The sequence below is a fragment of the Pongo pygmaeus genome, chromosome 17 (genome assembly GCF_028885625.2).
Source record: "Pongo pygmaeus isolate AG05252 chromosome 17, NHGRI_mPonPyg2-v2.0_pri, whole genome shotgun sequence".
Lineage (NCBI taxonomy): Eukaryota > Metazoa > Chordata > Mammalia > Primates > Hominidae > Pongo > Pongo pygmaeus.
Genome location: NC_072390.2, coordinates 90,000,593 through 90,020,000, shown reverse-complemented (window position 1 = coordinate 90,020,000; position 19,408 = coordinate 90,000,593). Strand labels below are relative to the sequence as shown.

The 19,408-nt window shown below is 36.4% G+C and overlaps 1 protein-coding gene across 1 annotated transcript in view; it reads right to left on the bottom strand.

Moving 5' to 3' along the window:
• The window catches only part of ZNF407 (zinc finger protein 407), a 466,126-nt gene that overhangs the window by 271,276 nt on the left and 175,442 nt on the right, over positions 1 to 19,408 (bottom strand). The window contains exon 4 of the mRNA XM_054460449.2: positions 12,251 to 12,325. Within this exon, the coding sequence (XP_054316424.2) occupies positions 12,251 to 12,325 (75 nt within the window). The remainder of the gene's footprint in view (positions 1 to 12,250; positions 12,326 to 19,408) is intronic.

Here is a 19,408-nt window from a genome sequence, read left to right as displayed (position 1 = left end):
TCTCATCATAGTAATGAGTTGAATAGCTGCTCGAGTTATTTCACCACTGTTATTTCAGATAAAATCTTACAATAAACACTAATAATTTTCTAACAAATTACATTTTTGCTGAAAGTCACACTTTACATTCATAACATCCAACAAGAGAACCATCTTTCAACATTCAACAAACTTTTCTCCTTTACTGAATGGGGTAGTTTTTGTACTAAAGGACTAAATAAAAATTTCAGAAATCACTTTTTCTTTGTTTACACATCAAGCATATGGTGTGGATCTTATGAATGTGGGAAATCATGATCACGCCTCAAGACACAAAACTACCTTATTTATTCATTTAGTAATAAACACTTGTGAATTTAACACCAAACCTGAAAACTAGAAATATTACACTCCAGACATTGATTTATGCCAAACTTGTATTTCTAGCTAACAATGATTATATCCAAAATATTTTTTATTATTTTTCTTCACCAACTCCAGCAGTTGGATTCTTTTGACAAAACTGTTTTGTTTTTAATCACTTCTTCAGATATTCTAGAGACATACAATGAGTAAAGAAAAATAAACAATACTGAGATCTACATTCTGGGTTCTCTCACTAGTTAAGAGCTGTGTCACAGTGGTCTCTGAACACGCCCAATTCAAAATACTCTACAGAAATTTAAGTTGCATGTCTTAGGAATCAACAATGTTTTGGATGTTAAATCTACAAAAGTCAATAGCAAATAAATAAGAGAGGAGAGCTGCATATATAAAAGATATTTTCTTTAATCTGATGAAGTGCCTCATAGATTCTGTGAGACGTGGAGAAACTGCTCCACAATTGACGTGTCTTTGTGACCCTCTTCCAGCTTCAACCAGAGCAGCCTGGCTTTTATTGATTCCAAACAGTTATGTTCCACGTAAGTTTTAAAATTGTTTTTTGTTTCAGCTAAAGGAAAAAGAGTTAATGCTAAGAAAACCAACAATAAAGAAATTAGTTTGAAAATAAAGAAGAATATTTTCATATTCTATCTTTTGAACACACTGAAACTCTGAAATATGTTCATATATTGTCATTATTATAAGTATTAATTTTAAAAATAAGCGTTGGGGTCACGCCATTAATTAAAATTTCTCCTAATGTTCAATATTTTATTATCATATTAACAATATAATTTTTTAAAAGGCAAAGGCATAAATTTTAGAAGACTTGTTATCCAGAAATAAGTCTGCCACTATCTAGTTGCCAAAAATACATGGCATAACCATATTGCATAATCATAAATAAGAAAAGAGAAAAAGGCATTCTAAACACCATAATGCACAGTGACAATGAAAGGAGAAATTATTGTTTTAATTAACTTCAAAGAAAATTTGGGTCTAATTTAAATAAAAACTTTTATCTACATGTTCTGCTGAATCTGCTGTTTCCCATAATCCTTTGCTCTGCGTGATTAACATGAAAAAACAAAGCAAAGATTATTTAGACCTTCACAACTAAAAATGTCTTGAATGTTTTTTAAAAAATTAGTACCTTTAAAATGATAAAATTCCATACATAAACAGTATGATTGTTTTTGTATTTTAGAACTATAAATTCACATCAGTTTCACCAAAATCTGCCAACCAAGGAGGGGAAATGTCTGCAGCGTCACAGGCGACATTCATTCAAAGTACAATGAACTTGAGGGTGACTCGGTAAGTGGCAGTGCCATATAAAGTTCCATAAAACTATGCGAGGTGCAGTACTACTGGGACTGTGTGTCATAAATCAGACCAGCTGAGTAAAAGTCCATCATGAAAAAGAAAACTCTCAATGAAGATTTTAGTATCCTAAATCTAGCAGTACTTACTGAGTGGGAATCCCCTTCTTCAAAGCGCAGACACGAAAGAGAAGCTGAGACCAGCCCTCAAGAAATTAACCATCTAGTCTGGAGACAGGACAAACGCCTTTTTAAAAGGAAGGCAAAATAGAATGGTGCTAAATCAGCATTCTAAGTGGTAAGATGTGACTATTTGGAATGGAATCTAGGGAAGGCATCACAGAATAAGTGAGAAAAAATCTGACCCTTGAAAATAAAGTAACACTGACCCTGGGCTAGAAGACAGGGAGCTATGGTTTTCTGTATGGCAGTGAGTGAAAATACTGACGGCGTCGATGAATTCATGTCAGCTTCACCAAAAGCTGACACATTTCACCAAGGTGAGATTGCTTCTCATCTCACCTTGACCAGCCTTCTTCCACGATAGGCTTACTGCCCAATGCTATGTCTAAAAAATCATTATTCACAAAACAATAAAAAACTGGATTAAATTAAATCTCAATGGAAAGGGTTATTTCCCTGAAAGGCAGATCTTTATACTGACATCATATACTAGAAGCATTTCTATATAAAATTAGTTTGACTCATATGAAATAAACAATATTTGACTGTTTTTTAACATAGAAAATGTCAAGTTCATATGATTCAACCTGAGGAGGTAGCAATATCTTAAAAGTATCAAACAGTGCCTTAATGCTCTTGAAAGGACTAACGGAAATGACAATCAGACATCTTGTAGAACCTGAGGATGACCACAAGATCAAGATGTCTCAAAAGGGATTATCAATCATCTGCTTGTTTTCTCCTATGAGTACTAAGCATGGGAAAACACCACAGTGTTAGCAGAGGTTCTCTTTGTTCTAAGCTCGCAATAGATCAGTCATGCAAGTGGCCCTAAGACCAAGAATTGGGGGAAACCCTGTTGTAGAAATAACCTATGTAAACACTTCCTTTGTCCTATCATAGCTCCGTAGCATAATGAAATAAAATATCTTGTTTCTCATAAAAATGATCAAATTGCTTTGATGCAACTTGATAAAAATTACTTCAGATAGATTCTCTTTCCTGAAAATTCCTCATGAAAAATTTTAATTCGGACTTTTATAAGCAACTACCAAGATGCCATAAAGAACTGCTCACAAAAAGTCAGTACTGTATAATGAAACTGTATCAAAGTTGGTAATTAGGCATAATTGAAGACTACAGTGAACATATAGGCCTTTGTTCTCTTTAATTCTGGCAATGACTGGGAGTTAAAGGTAAGAGCTTAAGGCATATTTTAGTCAGAGTCCAGCTGTATAAGCCCCAGTGTTCTAAAAGTAATTTAAGTGAAATAAAAGAAAGAATGGCCAAAAATATTCCAGATACCAGCTGAATAAAAACACCTAAATTCTTAAAAACTTAAAAACAGCAGATATTCTTATACCTCAAATCTGAGTCAACTATCAGACTAAATGGTAGTAGAAAAGAAAAATCCTTTAAAAATTAACTTGTCACAGCAGACAACAATGTATTATTACACACAAGGGCAACTGGAAGGTTCATACTACAAAAGGTATATAGTTCAATATCTCTACAGAATTCGGTTTTATCTTATTTCTATATAAGAGGCAAGAGAATGAAATAATTGTCATTTTAGTAAAGATTATAGGAGTACTAACCATATAGCTCTGGTCTAATAACTCACTGAACTGGTACTGAATAACATAGTTATAATGCATGTAGTATTATTACAGTCTGTTGGTTTCTTTTTGGGGAGATGGAAGGAATACGATAAAGGTATTTCCAATCTAAACATATATTAACACGTATATTACCTTTTATTCTCTAATGTTCCATAGGAATGTGATGAAAAAGAAGACCAATTAGAGATACAGTAAACAAGAAAAGGACTCACAGAAGATAGCAGCCAGGGCATCAGACTGGGACTTGAAATAAAGACATGATTTGGACTGGCAACCAGGAGAGGTGGGACATTATATGAGTGTATTGGAGAATAGGTAGAACAAAAGTACAGAGGAAAAAAAAAAAAAAAAAAAAACAGATACAAAGATAAGGGAAAGATTTTACCAAAATAAAACAGGATTAAAAAGGTTATTTGCAGGCTTGTCTGCAATATGAACTTGAACAGAAAGAAACTAAATTAGTGACGGGAAGAGAAGAGACCAGGTAGTAAACCAGGAAAAGGGAGGTGGAGTTCCAGGACGAATGCCACGGAAACACTGCGAATCCACCAGCCCGGGCTCGTTCCCTGGGCTGGGCATTGCACGTTGCCAGTTACAGTTCCAAGGAGTTCTCAACTTCGCTGGCTTTCTCTTACAGACAGAGGAAAAGACGACTGGCACAGCAGCCACGGCCTGTTCAGCTGGATTCCAACCCAGTTCCCAGGTTCATCCTGATATGCCCATTTTCTCCTCTCCACTACATCCCCTTCCGCCAGTGAAATACGCTCACTGGTAACCATTTCCTAAAACAATACACACAACTCTGGGATCTTAGTTCTCTACCTTAGACCACTCTCCCCAACCCTGTGCGCGAGGCCACTGAGCTCAAGGCACACTGGAACAAAACACACCAAGCTGTCCCACACCTCCCAGGGAACCTGGAATGTGCTCTCTGCTGGAACTGCTCTAACCACCTATCAAATACAACACGGCCCTTCGAGAGGTGCTTTCCTAACTACTCATCCTAAAGTAGCACCTCTCCCAGACACTCCCTGGAATAGCATCTTCGATCTCATACCTACGAAAATTATCTTTTATGTTATGTCTTGCCTCTCTATCCTCACCTGTGACATCAACCCCAAGATTCAAGTCCACGAAAACAGTGGCTGTGTCATCTTCAAACACTATAGATCACCTAAGTCTCAGAACATAGTAGTCAATGTTTATTGAGAGACTAAATAGGTGAAGAAATAAGATGCCCTATTATCACTCATCCGCACAAAACCCCTTAAGCAGGAATAATAGTTCGATTTGTCACATATTATAAATAACTATATACTAATCAGTATTTCCTAAAGAATAAAAATCATATAATATTCAAGTTTATGAATAAAATATTTATTTTATTGATATTTTGTATTTATTTTATAAATAAAATAATACCCAGGATACATAGAAACTTCCTAGATTAAAATTAAGGAATGAATCTTAGAAGCAATAAGAAACAAAATCTATGTTCTGTGACATATACTACTAACACTTAAAAACTCACTACCTCTAGCATGATAATTTCTACTAAAGTAGTAAACTGTGGTGGTGTTTTTTTTTCTTTTTTTTTTTTTTTTCTCAAGATAACCAAGATGTACTAAAAGAAACAGTATTTTTTATACAGCTAGAGAGCAAGGACTCTGGTATAAAAGGAAAGGAATCCTTTCCTTTCCTCGGGAGTACTTATTAACCGGGTCTGCTCAGCAAACTTCAGAAGCAAGCATGTTTTTAAATAAATAATTCTGAGAAGTAAAAAGCACCACTGGAGCACTACACGGAAGTGCACAGCAGTCTCCTATAACAGAGTAAGCACAACTAAAATATACCTAATCGCAGGGACGCACAATGCTCAATCCTACAACAGAGCAAGCACAATTAAAATATGCCTAATCGCAGGGATGCACAATGCTCAATACAATGCCCCCAAAACCAAATGGCTAAAGATATATGCACTTCCAGAAAAATATTGGTTTTACTCAAAAACAATTTCTATTGCAAAACTGCCCTTGAATTACATGAGCTTTGATTTATGGGAGGTTTTTAAAATATATTGCTGACATAAAATGGGACTTCCCCATAAGGAAAAAATAAATAAAACTGGAAATAACAGTAGTAAATAAAAGGCATGCCTTTAAGGCTATCCTGCTCACTAGAGATGGATCACAATTTTGGCCATGAGCTTCCCAGCAGTAAACATAAAGAGGAAAACTCAATCATATACATGATTTGCTAGTATCAAAGGCTAACAAAGTGTTAGAGAAAAGTACAACTTTCTCTGGAATAAAGACCAGAGAGAAATAATTCTTCTGAGTCTTAAAAGAAAGATGTATTTCCATGAACAGCATCCTAAATACTACCTTTACAACAAATATGTAACTTTTATAAGGTTACTTCTTAAAACACTCTTAAATTTAAGTCTTTGTCATAACTGTGTGCTAAATGAGCAGAGTCAATTTATGGAAGGAAGAAAATGAAACAACTCAGTGAAGAAAAGCAGTTCTCTAGCAAGGGAAATAAATGAAAGCTAAAACTGAAAGCACATTAAGAAATGAATAGAAGAAATAAGTAATCGTGACATCAAAGTAAATTATCTGACAAATACATGGAATCCAGATATTTGATGTCGCATTTGACAATGCAACTGATGCAGGAGTACCGGTGACATTGCTTCCTAAGAGCTGAGGAACCCAACAAAGAGAGAAGCTTGAAGAGAGGGCTCTCCACCCCGCAGAGGAGCCATAAGTATCTGCCTGCAATCCTGAGATTCTGCAGCACAGATGCTGACTGTTGTTAACTTTCACCTGCAAAACTTATGAAGCAGAAGTTAGAAAATATTATTGTTAGTAATAACACATTGCTGATGAAGCAACCACAGATCATCTACATTACCCACAGAATTACCCATAGAATTTAGAAATACTTCCAAATCCCAGCAAGATAACTTTGGTGGAATATGAGGGCGTATCTCCTATCTCCACATGTGCCTTAGTAAATTGTTGGTTTATTAGTAAATACAGTATAAGAGAAATTTTCTTAAAATAAACACTTTGGCTTTAGATGAATTGATATGACTTCTAGCTATCTTTCCATGTAGAACAAATTTATCTAGCAGGACTATCACACTATTAAATCTTACTTTTACAGCTGGGCATGGTGACTCACACCTGTAATCCCTGCACTTTGGGTGGCCAAGGCAGGTGGATCACCTGAGGTGAGGAGTTCAAGACCAGCCTGGCCAACATGATGAAACCCCGTCTCTACTAAAAACAAAAAAAGTGAGCCGGGTGTGGTGGCGGGCGCATGTAATCCCAGCTACTCAGTAACCTGAGGCAGGAGAATCGCTTGAACCTGGGAGGCGGAGGTCACAGTGAGCCAAGATCACACCACTGCACTCCAGCCTGGGCAACAAGAGAGAAACTCCATCTCCAAGAAAAAAAAAAAAAACCCTACTTTTTTACATTAAAACCAGGTCATATGATCATAGATACTATTTATATTTAACTGTTTACAGGTTAAAAGATGGAAAAAATGAAAAAACAAAAAGAGTTCGCAGCTCATGCAAAAGCAGTACGTCATCGAAACATAACCCCCTTCCCCACGCAACAAAATAAGCAACCCAGAATGGAAAGAACTGACATGTTTTCCTCCACTTTAGCCCAACAGAATTATTTCTTGTGTAAATATTTTTTTAAGGTGGAGAGAAGCCCATAAACACTTTATTTTTCCTAAATTGGCCATCATGGGGAAAAAAAAAAGAAAAAGAAAAAATATTGCTAACTATGGACAGAAAAGAAGAAATAAGGGAAAAACTAATAAGTAGTGGGTAAAGGGGAGAGCCTGAAGCCTGGACACAGAGGTGACTGAAAGTCTCACAAAAAATATTCCAGAAGGAGCCCATGAAGAATATATCAGACAGAAGAAACTACCACAACACATCCATTAGAATAAATCACCCATTTCAATGATAAAATGGAAAACAGTACTTACCTTATAGAAACTCACTACGGAGGAATAGAGGAAAACTGTTTTCCCTTTAATAAAATAAAATATATGCAACAAGAACAACTTAGAAGCTATTTCTTTAAAGTGGAAAGCAGTGACAACTGTGACGTAGGAGGACAGTCATATATGATGAATAGAATATTTTCTAATAGGAAAAAATTTAATCTGTTCCCCAATAAGTTCCTCAGGGTTTCTATAAACGCATGGCTTTTCTCATATAACCGCATCTAAGCTTGTAAACAACCCTGTGAAGCATCAGTCACAACTGCACACATCATGTGTGTGCCATGTGAGTGACATCGTGTGTGCCATGTGACATGTGTATCCCATGTGTGTGCCATATGTGTGCCATGTGAGTGACATGTGTGCCGTGTGGGCCATGTGCATGCCATGTGAGTGACATGTGCATGCCATGTGGGTGACATGTGTGTGACATGTGCATGCCAGGTGCATGTGCTTTTCCACAGATGCTGCTGTTTCAGATATTTTCATGTTTCATAAAAAAAGGTGAACGCTCCTGTTTAAACTTGGAAAATAGAAAGCAATGATGCTTTTATGCCACTTCAACTTATAAATATGCAAGTTTTTTAGAAAATAGAGAAAAAGGAGAGAAGAGAGTCTCCAAAAGACCCACACAATGCCATGTCATATTATACTGGCTTCAAATAAATTAGAACAAGCATCAGGGCTCCGGGACATCTCCCTGCAATTACATTAGGTGGGGTAAAGATTTGACTCATCAATAAGATCAATGGTGCTGCTAAAAGAAAGACAGCTAACCCCATATCCCAAATGTCTCATAAAAGGGGAGAGGCCAGCACAAATTTCAGGGCTCAGTAATCTGGAGGACTCCAGAGGAAATCTTAGCCTGAGCAAAAATACTAAAAAGCCCTGAGCCAAATCCAGTAGCCTGAACACACCCAACAGCTATGTTAACAAAAATGCACTGAGGGTAAGAAACTTCACAGACTCCGACAAAAATGGCTGCACTGGAAGAAATATGTAAGGTTTTGATCTGAATATTCACCAGTAGAAACACAAGTACTTTTCCTGGGTTATGAAATTACTTAACGCTTATACTTTATGATACACATATCTAATTTAAAATTCTTCTTTGGTAGTTTTCTGAGTTTATCAGCCTTCTTGAGACGCTGCCAGTGCAGATATGTCCTGACAGCATCCCTGACACCACAAAAGCAATGGATCAGATGCAAAACTACACGAATCATTTCCCTGTCCTCCTATTTACACAGTCATTCAAAGCCCAGCTGATTTCCAGCACTGAACGACGAATACCATCCACTTTCATTGTAATTGCACCTGGCTTTCACAGAAGATATACTTAGTATGGCTGTTCCAATTGTGATAATTGTAGATAAGCTCGTTTTCTAGATTACTATTAGTCAATTCAAAGAGTCATAAAGATGCTTTGGCTTACTTATACCACAAAGAGAATTACTCATTTAAAATAGCGAATACTTTCAAATGAACTTGCAAGTTAACTGGAGTTTATTATTTTAGAATGTGAATTGAATGTGGTTATATGTAATTGAATTTAAGTGTGTAGGATTTCAGAAATACTGTAGGATACTGCATTAAAATAATTTAATGCAGATGTAGGAACAAAAAAGTATAATCTTATACAAGCCATCACCTCAGGTGTTCACAGAGTCTCAAAGAAAATATTTGAAATAATTTAGTTTTCTGTTTCTAATGATAGCCATGCTGACAAAATTTATTGGATCCTCAAACTTTATAGTACAAGTATATGGATTTATTTTTAATAAATTATAATTTTGCATATATCAGTCAAAGCAAAAGGCCTAAACACTTGCAAACAAAATGCATTATTAATTTAATTGTCGCAGCCTATTTAGCTAACTTCTATTACTATTTGCTATAATATGCAATGCATTAGAGTGGAGAATCAAATTAAAAACATTTTTTAAAACTGATTATATTGTCCTGGAGAAATTAAAATACAGCAAGCTTGCAAAAGTATAACCAAGGCTTTAACGTTTTAAATAGGTAAGAAAAATATTTAACTTAATTTAGAGAACAGTTATGCCCAGACTGATGGTTCAGCATGCTGACGAAGGGTTTGCTTCCTAAAACCACTAGAAGGAAGGCAGGAAGGTGAAATGGAAACAAGGAGACTGGCATCTCTGCTTCTAGATTATACCATTGAAATCTTGGTTTGCTCTAGCTACAGGTGTCTACTGGAAAATTATACTGCTGCTGGGGTCCTGGCATTCCTGTGTAGTATTTCTCTGTAACAGGACAGAGTGCCATATAAGCAGACGTCAAAAACAAGAAGTCCTCTCAAATAATTTTTAAAAGGAAAAACAATTCAATCAAAGACGTTTGATTTAGAAGAATGTTGCTGCTTGGAGTACTTAAAAGGTACTGATCCAGAAGGTGGGTGTGCTTTCCCACTTGCGATTTTCTTGATGTTAGGACAAAAACAGTGTCAATATCTGAGAAGAGCTTATCATGTGTCAGAGGGGAGAAATTCAATCTTTCTCCTGCCTCAGTTTTAATCTCCCTTTATGTATTCATGACAGAAATAAATATTAAAGAAAAGAAAAGAAAAAGTATCCTAGAATGTAATGAAAAAGGTAAATAAAAAAATAGTAAATTTTTGATTCTCAAATTTGTAATATATAGGGTATGTCTAGCATTTTAAGGTGTTTAATACATGAACATATATGCATACATGCACATATATGGGGAGATCAATTTTTCCCTGTGAAACAATACGAACAATTCTTCAATTTTTAAAAAAATTTCTAAGTAAAAACCAAAATGATGTAGTTAAATTAAAAGTTTATACTATTTAAAAGTACAGTTGGGAAATATTTTCTTCTTACTACTTACACAATCTCAACTGTTTTCATTCAAATTTATTTTGAAATCAGAGTCAGAAAAGTAACAGTTCCATCATTTATTATTTATGAGATATTGAATAAATTATTATTGTATTTTCTAGGCTCAGTCCTTAGATCTATAAAACTGGAATAATAATGTACTGCTAATAAGGTCAAAGAAGGACTGACATAATGCATGTGAAAGCAATGAAAACATAGCAATTACAAATATGTTCTGTTTCTACATACTTAAACAACACTTATGAAACATAACTTTGACATGTCGCAAATTATTCTTTTAAAAATATAGTATAGTATGCTTTTAAATTTCAAGAATAATCCATCCCTGACACATTCAATGCATGTATTTTTGCTGCAATTATTAAATACAATGTTACAAAGAAAGATAGGGGAAATAGGCCAGGCACGGTCGCTCAAGCCTGTAATCCCAGCACTTTGGGATCATGAGATCAGGAGACTGAGACCATCCTGGCCAACACGGTGAAACCCCGTCTCTACTAAAAATACAAAAAATTAGCCGGATGTGGTGGCGGGCACCTATAGTCCCAGATACTTGGGAGGCTGAGGCAGGAGAATGGTGTGAACCTGAGAGGTGGAGCTTGCAGTGAGCCAACATATGCCACTGCACTCCAGCCTGGGCGACAGAGCAAGACTCCATCTCAAATGAAGGGGAGAAAGGGGAGAACGGGGAGAAAGGGGAGAACAGGGAGAACAGGAAGAAAGAAGAGAAGAGAAGAGAAGAGAAGAGAAGAGAAGAGAAGAGAAGTGAAAAGAGAGGGAAGGGGAGGGGAGGGGAGGGGAGGAGAGGAGAGGAAATCAAACATATGGGTGCAAAGCAGACATCCCAAGATCCCAAAATTTTTACTCAGTAGCAGTCTATGCCCATACTACAATACTAAAGAAAACAATACGCCTGACAGAAAAGTCAACTTAAATTCCCATAAACAGAGAAAATACTGCTAAGAGCATTTTATATTTTTAAAAAGACTATTAAACATTTACAAATATGACTGAAGACCTCAGGCTTCAAAGTAACAGAAAAAATTGCATCACTAGTGACTTTTGAAAACAGTATTAAAAAAACTAAAGTTTCTGAGAGTATCTGTAGAATTTTGGATCCTGCCTTGGAGAATCTGAGGGGAGCTGAAAATCTATCCTGACTTTAAGGAAAGTACCAGTGCTCACACCAGTTTTGAGTGAGCTGCACATTTTAAAGATTTAAAATATCAGAAGTAGCCATGTTCACCTGGTAGCTGACGCTGCTATATTTCAGTTCACCTAATATAATTAAGTCTATGCGATGAAGCTAATTATGATACAGAAGCAAGAAAAAAGAAAACCTGGCAGTTGATGACATAATAATTGTAGTGTTATTTTTCATGACATGGCAACTGTAGTATTATTTGGGGGATGACACAAGATGTATTTCTTCTTAATATCAGCAATCTTTAAGTCTAGAGTAAGAATTCACAACTGTTATTTTAAAACCTCAAAATAAGAATATATAATAAAACAAAGTTGAGTTTTACATATTTGTTTTATCACACTCGAATGCATTTTCAGAAGGTAATTCCCTCCAATTTAATTCTTCTAGTATTTCAAAGTTGTTTCACAAATTCAAAGTCCTCCAAATACTTTCAACTACTTCTAGACTCAAGTTTTAATTAAAATGTTAAATTTTTGTGAAACGATGGCATAAAATATGATATTTGACAAAAGAGTACCACAAATAGAAACATGATTAACTGACGTGAAAAAAAATTCTAGAAGTCATGTCATTAAATAAAGCCTAAAATAAAAATCAAATTGTATTTTTAAATGAAAAAAAAAGAATGAAAATTACCTTTCTTTTGGGGTGCCAACTCCATGCTTGCCTAGTAGATGAGTATTTAAGTGCTTCTTCATTACGAAAGCAACCCTAAAAAACAAATGAAAGTAATTATAAAACTAAAACTTGACTCTCCACTAGAAATCTGTACAAAGAGAACTTAAGAATAATATATATATGCAAACATAGCATAAAAAGCGTATTACAGTGGCACTCTTGCTACACCAAAGCTTGCATACAGATTAAATATACTGTAGGACTTCAAAAGAAGTCTACATCTAAATTTACTGGTTCAGTTTTGACTTGGATACACTAACAGTGAGCAAAAGAGCACAATGACTATAGTTCTTCAATCCCTGTCTTCACTTCCAGTTGATAAGAAAGATGAAGCAATACCATAACATACACAGCCCCTAGGTCATCGCACACTTCAATCGTGAAATCAGTTTGAGAAAATGTCATTTTATTAAATATTTACAGGACCGTAAAAGAGAAAAAGAATAGCTTTCATGGAGCTTCCTTAAAAACATGGTAATAACTTGAAGAGAGGTTTTTAAAAATAATGCAAATGTTTACTGTATCTATAGCACAAAAAATTATATTGAAGTACCTAGATATCACTAACAAAAACAAACAAAAGGTATTACCTGACATACTATCTTATTTTATACACAAATCAGCTTACTTAATTCAATTTTGTTGACATAATTTTGTTGAAATTTTGTTGAAATGGACAGGAATCGGCAGTACATGAATGCCATTCCACCCCTGAACACACTGCAGTATCAATTTAATTACGTCATGCTATTATTCAAAACAATTTAGAACACAAACATTCAGAAGCATCAAAACTAAAATGGCTCTCTGGATAAGCAGAAAAAAAATTTGCTGTTGCAACTTTCAGTGTAAAAGGGCTTGCAAACATTTTTGTTAATTATGTATTACAGCTGTCCTTCATAAAGTTAATTACTAACAGCTGAAAGGCAACAGCATCTATTTGCATATGTACATGAAAGACACGACATATGCAAAAATATGATTTTAATTAGCATTCTATGATATGAAGGGCTACAAATCAAATTGGCATGTTATAAGATTCTCAACGTTAAACACTGAATTCATCTGGACATGTTTGCACAAATAAGCCACATAAGACTGTAAAATACTGTATCCTTGCAGAAAAGACTTGTGACAAAAGCCAAAAGCAAAACAACTTCTAAAAAAATGCTTTTTTTCTTTTCATGTCTAATTTATTTTGTTTAATTTCACATAATATTACAGAATCCCAGGTTTAAGGCCAAATGACCATGACTTCTTTATTCAAATAATGCACTTATATACACTGAAAATAACAATCATTCTACTTAAACATTAGGTAATAACAACTATGGACAATACACACTTTACAACTATAAATAACTGGTACCAACATCAATCACTAAAATGAAATTATCACATATAAAAAATTGTGATAATATTAAATGCTGAGCAAAAAAAAAAGTACAAAAATTCTGTATTTGTTTCTGCTTGGTTTTGACAAAATAACATTTCTCATTTCCTTAAAAAAGAACACAGTAATAATAAATGAATTTAAGTCATAACTTCCCTACTGTCCTCCATTGTCTATAATTAAAAAAACATAAAGCTAATAGCAAAGAGCAAAGGTTAAAAACCCAAAGCTGCAAAGCACAGCTTATTTACATGACCAAGTATAATTTAAGAGATCGGAACTTAGAATCCACAGTGCAGTTTTTAATAGAAAACAAAATTATTAATTAAAATACTTAGGTTTTAAGAATTGAAGCAAAAATATTACATGGCACAGGGAAACAAACTAGAGGAAACAGGGAGAAAAAGCTTTTGCCTAATATAATGTCCTAACGTGCTGAGTGTCTCTAGTGCTGAATATTTAGTGAAATAATAATTTTTATTATCATGGAGAAAAATGGAAAAAGTTTTAACACTATAACACAGCTCAATTGTGTTCAAATGCAAAATATTTATTCAACCAACACTGGACTTAAAAGAAGTACTAATTCTTTAAATTTGGCTTAAAGTACAAATAATGTAAAAGCCTCAAAATCATCCTCAGTTAAAAAAAGACATATAAGCTGGCCGGGCGCGGTGGCTCACGCCTGTAATCCCAACACTTTGGGAGGCTGAGGCAGGCGGATCACAAGGTCAGGAGATTGAGACCATCCTGGCTAACACAGTGAAACCCCGTCTCTACTAAAAATACAAAAATTGGCCGGGCGTGGTAGCAGGCACCTGTAGTTCCAGCTGCTGGGGAGGCTGAGGCAGGAGAATGGCGTGAACCCGGGAGGCTGAGCTTGCAGTGAGCCGAGATTGAGCCACTACACTCCAGCCTGGGCGACAGAGCAAGCCTCTGTCTCAAACAAAACAAACAAACAAACAAAATATATATATATATATGCCAAGCATGACTAGCATTAAATTACTGACCCATATGGACATAATATTGACAGCTATATGTGGTTACTGAAGGGAGGCTACTCCACACTAACACTGTAACATTATTGTTTTAACATTTTTAACATAACTTTTAAAAATATATATGCATAATCTATATATCACCAGAAATAAAACAAAAATGATGGCAAATCTGAAAGCTAGCCAATTGGCATGCCTTGCTCCCAATAAATCCTCATTCTTTCATACCTTCACTCTCTGTCTCATCACGTTTACTGATCACTTACTATGTGCTAGCTGTGAGGGGGTCCTGCACCTATGACGAAAACACAGACCGTTCAAGTCATGCCTTCCCGGAGCATTCTTGACAACCTGCTGCTTATCAACAGGATGCAGTGACACTAAGCTTGAGCCACTCCTCTGTGGACAGTGCTAGTCATTCACACGTGCATTTAATTTACATATTTATTAAGGATCTACTATTATGCAAGGAACAGTTCTAGGCAGCTGTGATGCACAGGTGACTAAAACAAATAAAAGTCCCTGCCCTCAAAAAATGTACAACCTAGTGAGAGACACAGACAACAAGGAAAAAAAACCAGTAAAATATGTATCATATTAAGCAGTGTCAAATGGTAGGAGAATAAATTAGAGAACGAGGATCTTACAATGTCAGCAAGCGGTTGAAATTCCACATTTGGCTCAGGAATGAGACCTGTGAGTAAAGAGGACGAAGGCACGTGGCCTGCCAAAGAATAAGGACCAGCAACCCCTGCTCAGCAGGAGAGAGCACAACCACAGACCTCTGAAGGCAGAGTCTCAATTCATTCTCACAGATGTGATGTGGGAGCATAAACCTGGGGGCTGGTAAGTGAGGAGGAGAACAGTCCCATCCAGGGAGGATAGAAAAAAGAGGGCAGGTAAGAACGGCAACACTGAAGGCCATGACAGCCTCAGCTTTCATTCTGAGTGAGAAGAAAAGCCATCTCAGGCATCTGAACAGAGGAGTGACTTGTCCAACTTACTCTTGCTTTTGTTTTTATTTTTTTTAAATAGCTCACTGTAATTTCAAAATCCGAGGTTCAAGGGATCCTCACAGCTTAGCTTTCCCAGTAGCTGGGACTAAAGCCATGCGCCACCGGACCTGGCTAATTAAAATTTTTTGTAGAGACAGGGGTCTCACTATGTTGACCAAGTTGGTCTCAAACTCCAGGGCTCAAGGAATCCTCCTGCCTAGTCCCAAAGTCCTGGGACTATAGGTGTGAGCCACCACACCTAGCCTCAACTTCCATTTCAATAGCACTCCTGTCTGCTCTGTTTTGAGTGAATGAGAGAGAGAGAGTGATCGATCAACAGTCTCTTGGAATAATCCAGGCAAAGATAATAGTGACCTGGACAAAGGCTAGCAGTGAAGACGTGGTCAGATTTGGGATATGTATTTGTAATCAGAGCTAACCAAATTCTATATGGATTGGATATAGAGTCTGAAAGAGAAATCAAAGAAATGATCCATTTTTGGCTTAAGAGAAATCGAGCTGTTTGGAAGGAGATCAGTCTGGGACATGCTCATGAGGAAGCCTACTGAACATCCAAGAGCCCGTGGAACAGGAGGCCAACTCTACTGCTTGAGGCCAAGACCCATGCTAGAACTGCTCTTGCTCAAGTCATCCATTTGCAAGCATCTAATCATCTGAAGGAACACCTTTAAATAAAAAATAATAATGTTTTTAAAATATTGATTGACTTACAAGTATCCGTAAATGCCTGACACAGTATAACTTAAAATTTGTTTTGGTGTAAAAACAGCAATGCAGTAGTAATGCCTACATTCCAGTTTAAAAAAAAAAACCTTATTTTAACAATATTTCAAAATAAATTCTTGTACACTATATGCCATATAACAAAGACCTATTTCTTCAGTCCTTTAGGTTTTATCACTATAAAATTATTTCAATTTGAGAGTCATGGGAGATGATCTAACTCATCTATTGAAGTACATACAGCTCAGCTGACCCTTGAACAACACGAGTCTGAACTGCGCAAGTCCACTTCTACTACGATTTTCTTCCACCTCTGCCACCCCTCGACACAGTAAGGCCAACCTCTCCCTCCTACTCCTCAGCCCACTTAATGCGACGATCAAAAGGATGAAGTCCTTTATGAGGAGCCACTGCCACTTAAAGAATACTAAATAGACACATTTTCTTCCTTGTGATTATCTTAATAACGTTTTCTCTCACTTATTTTATTGTAAGAATACAGCACATAATACATATACAGAATGTGTTCATCTGCGGTTCATGTTATTGGTAAGGCTTCTGATCGACAGTAGGCTGTTAGTAGTTATGTTTTTGAGGAGTCAAAACTTATACTTGGATTTTTTACTGCATGGGGGTTTGGCTGCGTTTCTCTTGTGCCAAACAGGTTCCTATGGATGACTGTTCTTCAGGATGACAACAGAAATGTTACCAAAAAGTAGGGGTAGGGGGAATTTTCAAATGAGTTTGCATAACACTAGGTTTAAAAAGTTAAGTTCTATAGACTTCTCACTCATGTGTGTGCTGATTAGCACGGTGAAATGGAAAGAAATAGGAGATCTGCATAGTATTTTCTAACCTTACCGGACCACTAAATATTTCTGTCATAGAAAACATCTACTAGAACTGTGGCTTCAGGAAACAATTTAGAAAATGCTTACAGTACTCAGTCGGGGCTTCTACAACAAAATACCTGAGACTGGATACATTATGAAGAACAGACATTTATTGTTTACAGTTCTGGAGATGGGAAGGTCCAAGATCAAGGTGCCAGGAGATTCAGTGTGTAATGAGGGCCTGATCCCCTTAGGGCATCTTCTATGCATCCACACAAGGCAGAAGGGGCAAACAGGTTCCCTTAAGCCTTTCTTATAAGGACACTAATCCCATTCATGAAGGCTCTGCCCTCCCAAAATCAGCTCCCAAATGCCCCAACTAATTAATACTATTGCACTGGGGATTAGGTATTGATATGGTTTGCTTCTGCGTTCCTGCCCGAAGCTCATGCTGAATTGCAATCCGCAATGTTAAAGGTGGGGCCTGGTGGGTGGTGATTGGTCATGGAGGCAGATTTCTAATGAGCAGTTTAGCGTCAGCCTCTTGGTACCGTAGAGAGCTCGCAAGATCTGGTTGTTTAAAAGTGTGTAAAACGTCCGCCCTCTCTCTCTCTTGCTCCTGTCCTGCTACAGCCATGTGAGACTTGTCACCCCACTCACTTTCTGCCATGACTGTAAGTTCCTGGAGGCCTCCCTGGAAGCCAAGCAGCTGCCAGGACGATGCTTCCTCGACAGCCTGCAGAACCGTGAGCCAATTAAACCTCCTTCTTTATAAATTACTCAGCGTCAGGTATTTCTTTACAGCCATGCGAGAACAGCCTAATACAGGTATCAACATAGGAATTTTGGAGGGACACAAGCATTCAGAGCATGGTGAAGTTGCTGTCGAGTATGAGGACTGGTTTCAAACTTCTGATTCATACAACTATAAGAAAATAGATTTGTGGGAACCGACAAATATGTGAGAAACTATCTGATAATGTCTACTCAGATTACCACATACTGCACTTGTAGTTGACATCATCAGAATTTGATTACAAAGTACTGATTCAGTCCAAGAAACAGTCACGAATAATTTAAATAAACATTGTATGGCTAGCTATGTAACACAGTTGAACTGTGATCTAAACATTGTATCCAGCTTACAGCTGGGTCATGATACTCTCACAAACACTGTTCCGACCTGAGCAGCAAAAGATGGGTGTGAAGGGTGGAGTGGAATAGATAATACTGACATGGGACAAAATAGGTAAAGAAAAACTAATAATAATCCAAGTAGAAAACTTCCAGCGACAATCCTAGCAGGCAGAAAGGATAAATAATTATTTTACAAAGTTTCGATAAACAACTTCATATCTAATTTTATGTTTAAGGTTTATCCTTTTATCTATCACACTTTTATTTTTTAATTGTGAACTGTTCTTTTTCTTAGCTTCTTTCTTGAAAAAAGTTAAGACTTGGAAAAGTTGAAAAGACAATACATGAAATACTTGTACCCTCTCCAAACCGGTTCACCACTAATGTTTTGGGACGCCTGCTTACTTGCCCTCTCTCACTAAGAATGTATTAATATGTACTTTTTCTTTAGTTTAAGTCATCTTAAAGTAAGTTACTGAGATGATACTTTTCCCCTAAAACTTCAGCACACAACTCCAAAGAAAGACATTTTTCTACCCATTGTGGATCAAGATCACACTCAAGAAAATACTGACTCAGTAACATCTACTACACAGTCTATAAGACACACTCACTGTGTTTCATCACGTCTCCTTCATCTCCTTTCATCTACAACTACCCTCGTTTTCTTTATTTCTATAGTGACAAAAACTCTCAGTAACCTAACTTACAATAATGTCCCACATATGGTATGTCTGATTGTTTCCTCATGATTTGATTCAGTTTGAACATTTTTGGCAAGAACATCACCTACAAATGTTGGGTACTTCCAATTACATGGTATCAGGATAAAAGTAACGTCAGGTTCACATCCCATTATGCTAAACTTGACTATTTGTTTAAGGTAGTAATCTCGAAATTTCTTCAATATAAATACTTACTTGCCATTTGTAATTAAGTAATCTGTAGGTGATATTTTGATATTGTGTGAGTATCCTGTTCACTAACAACATTCTCCCAATGGCACAGGCGCC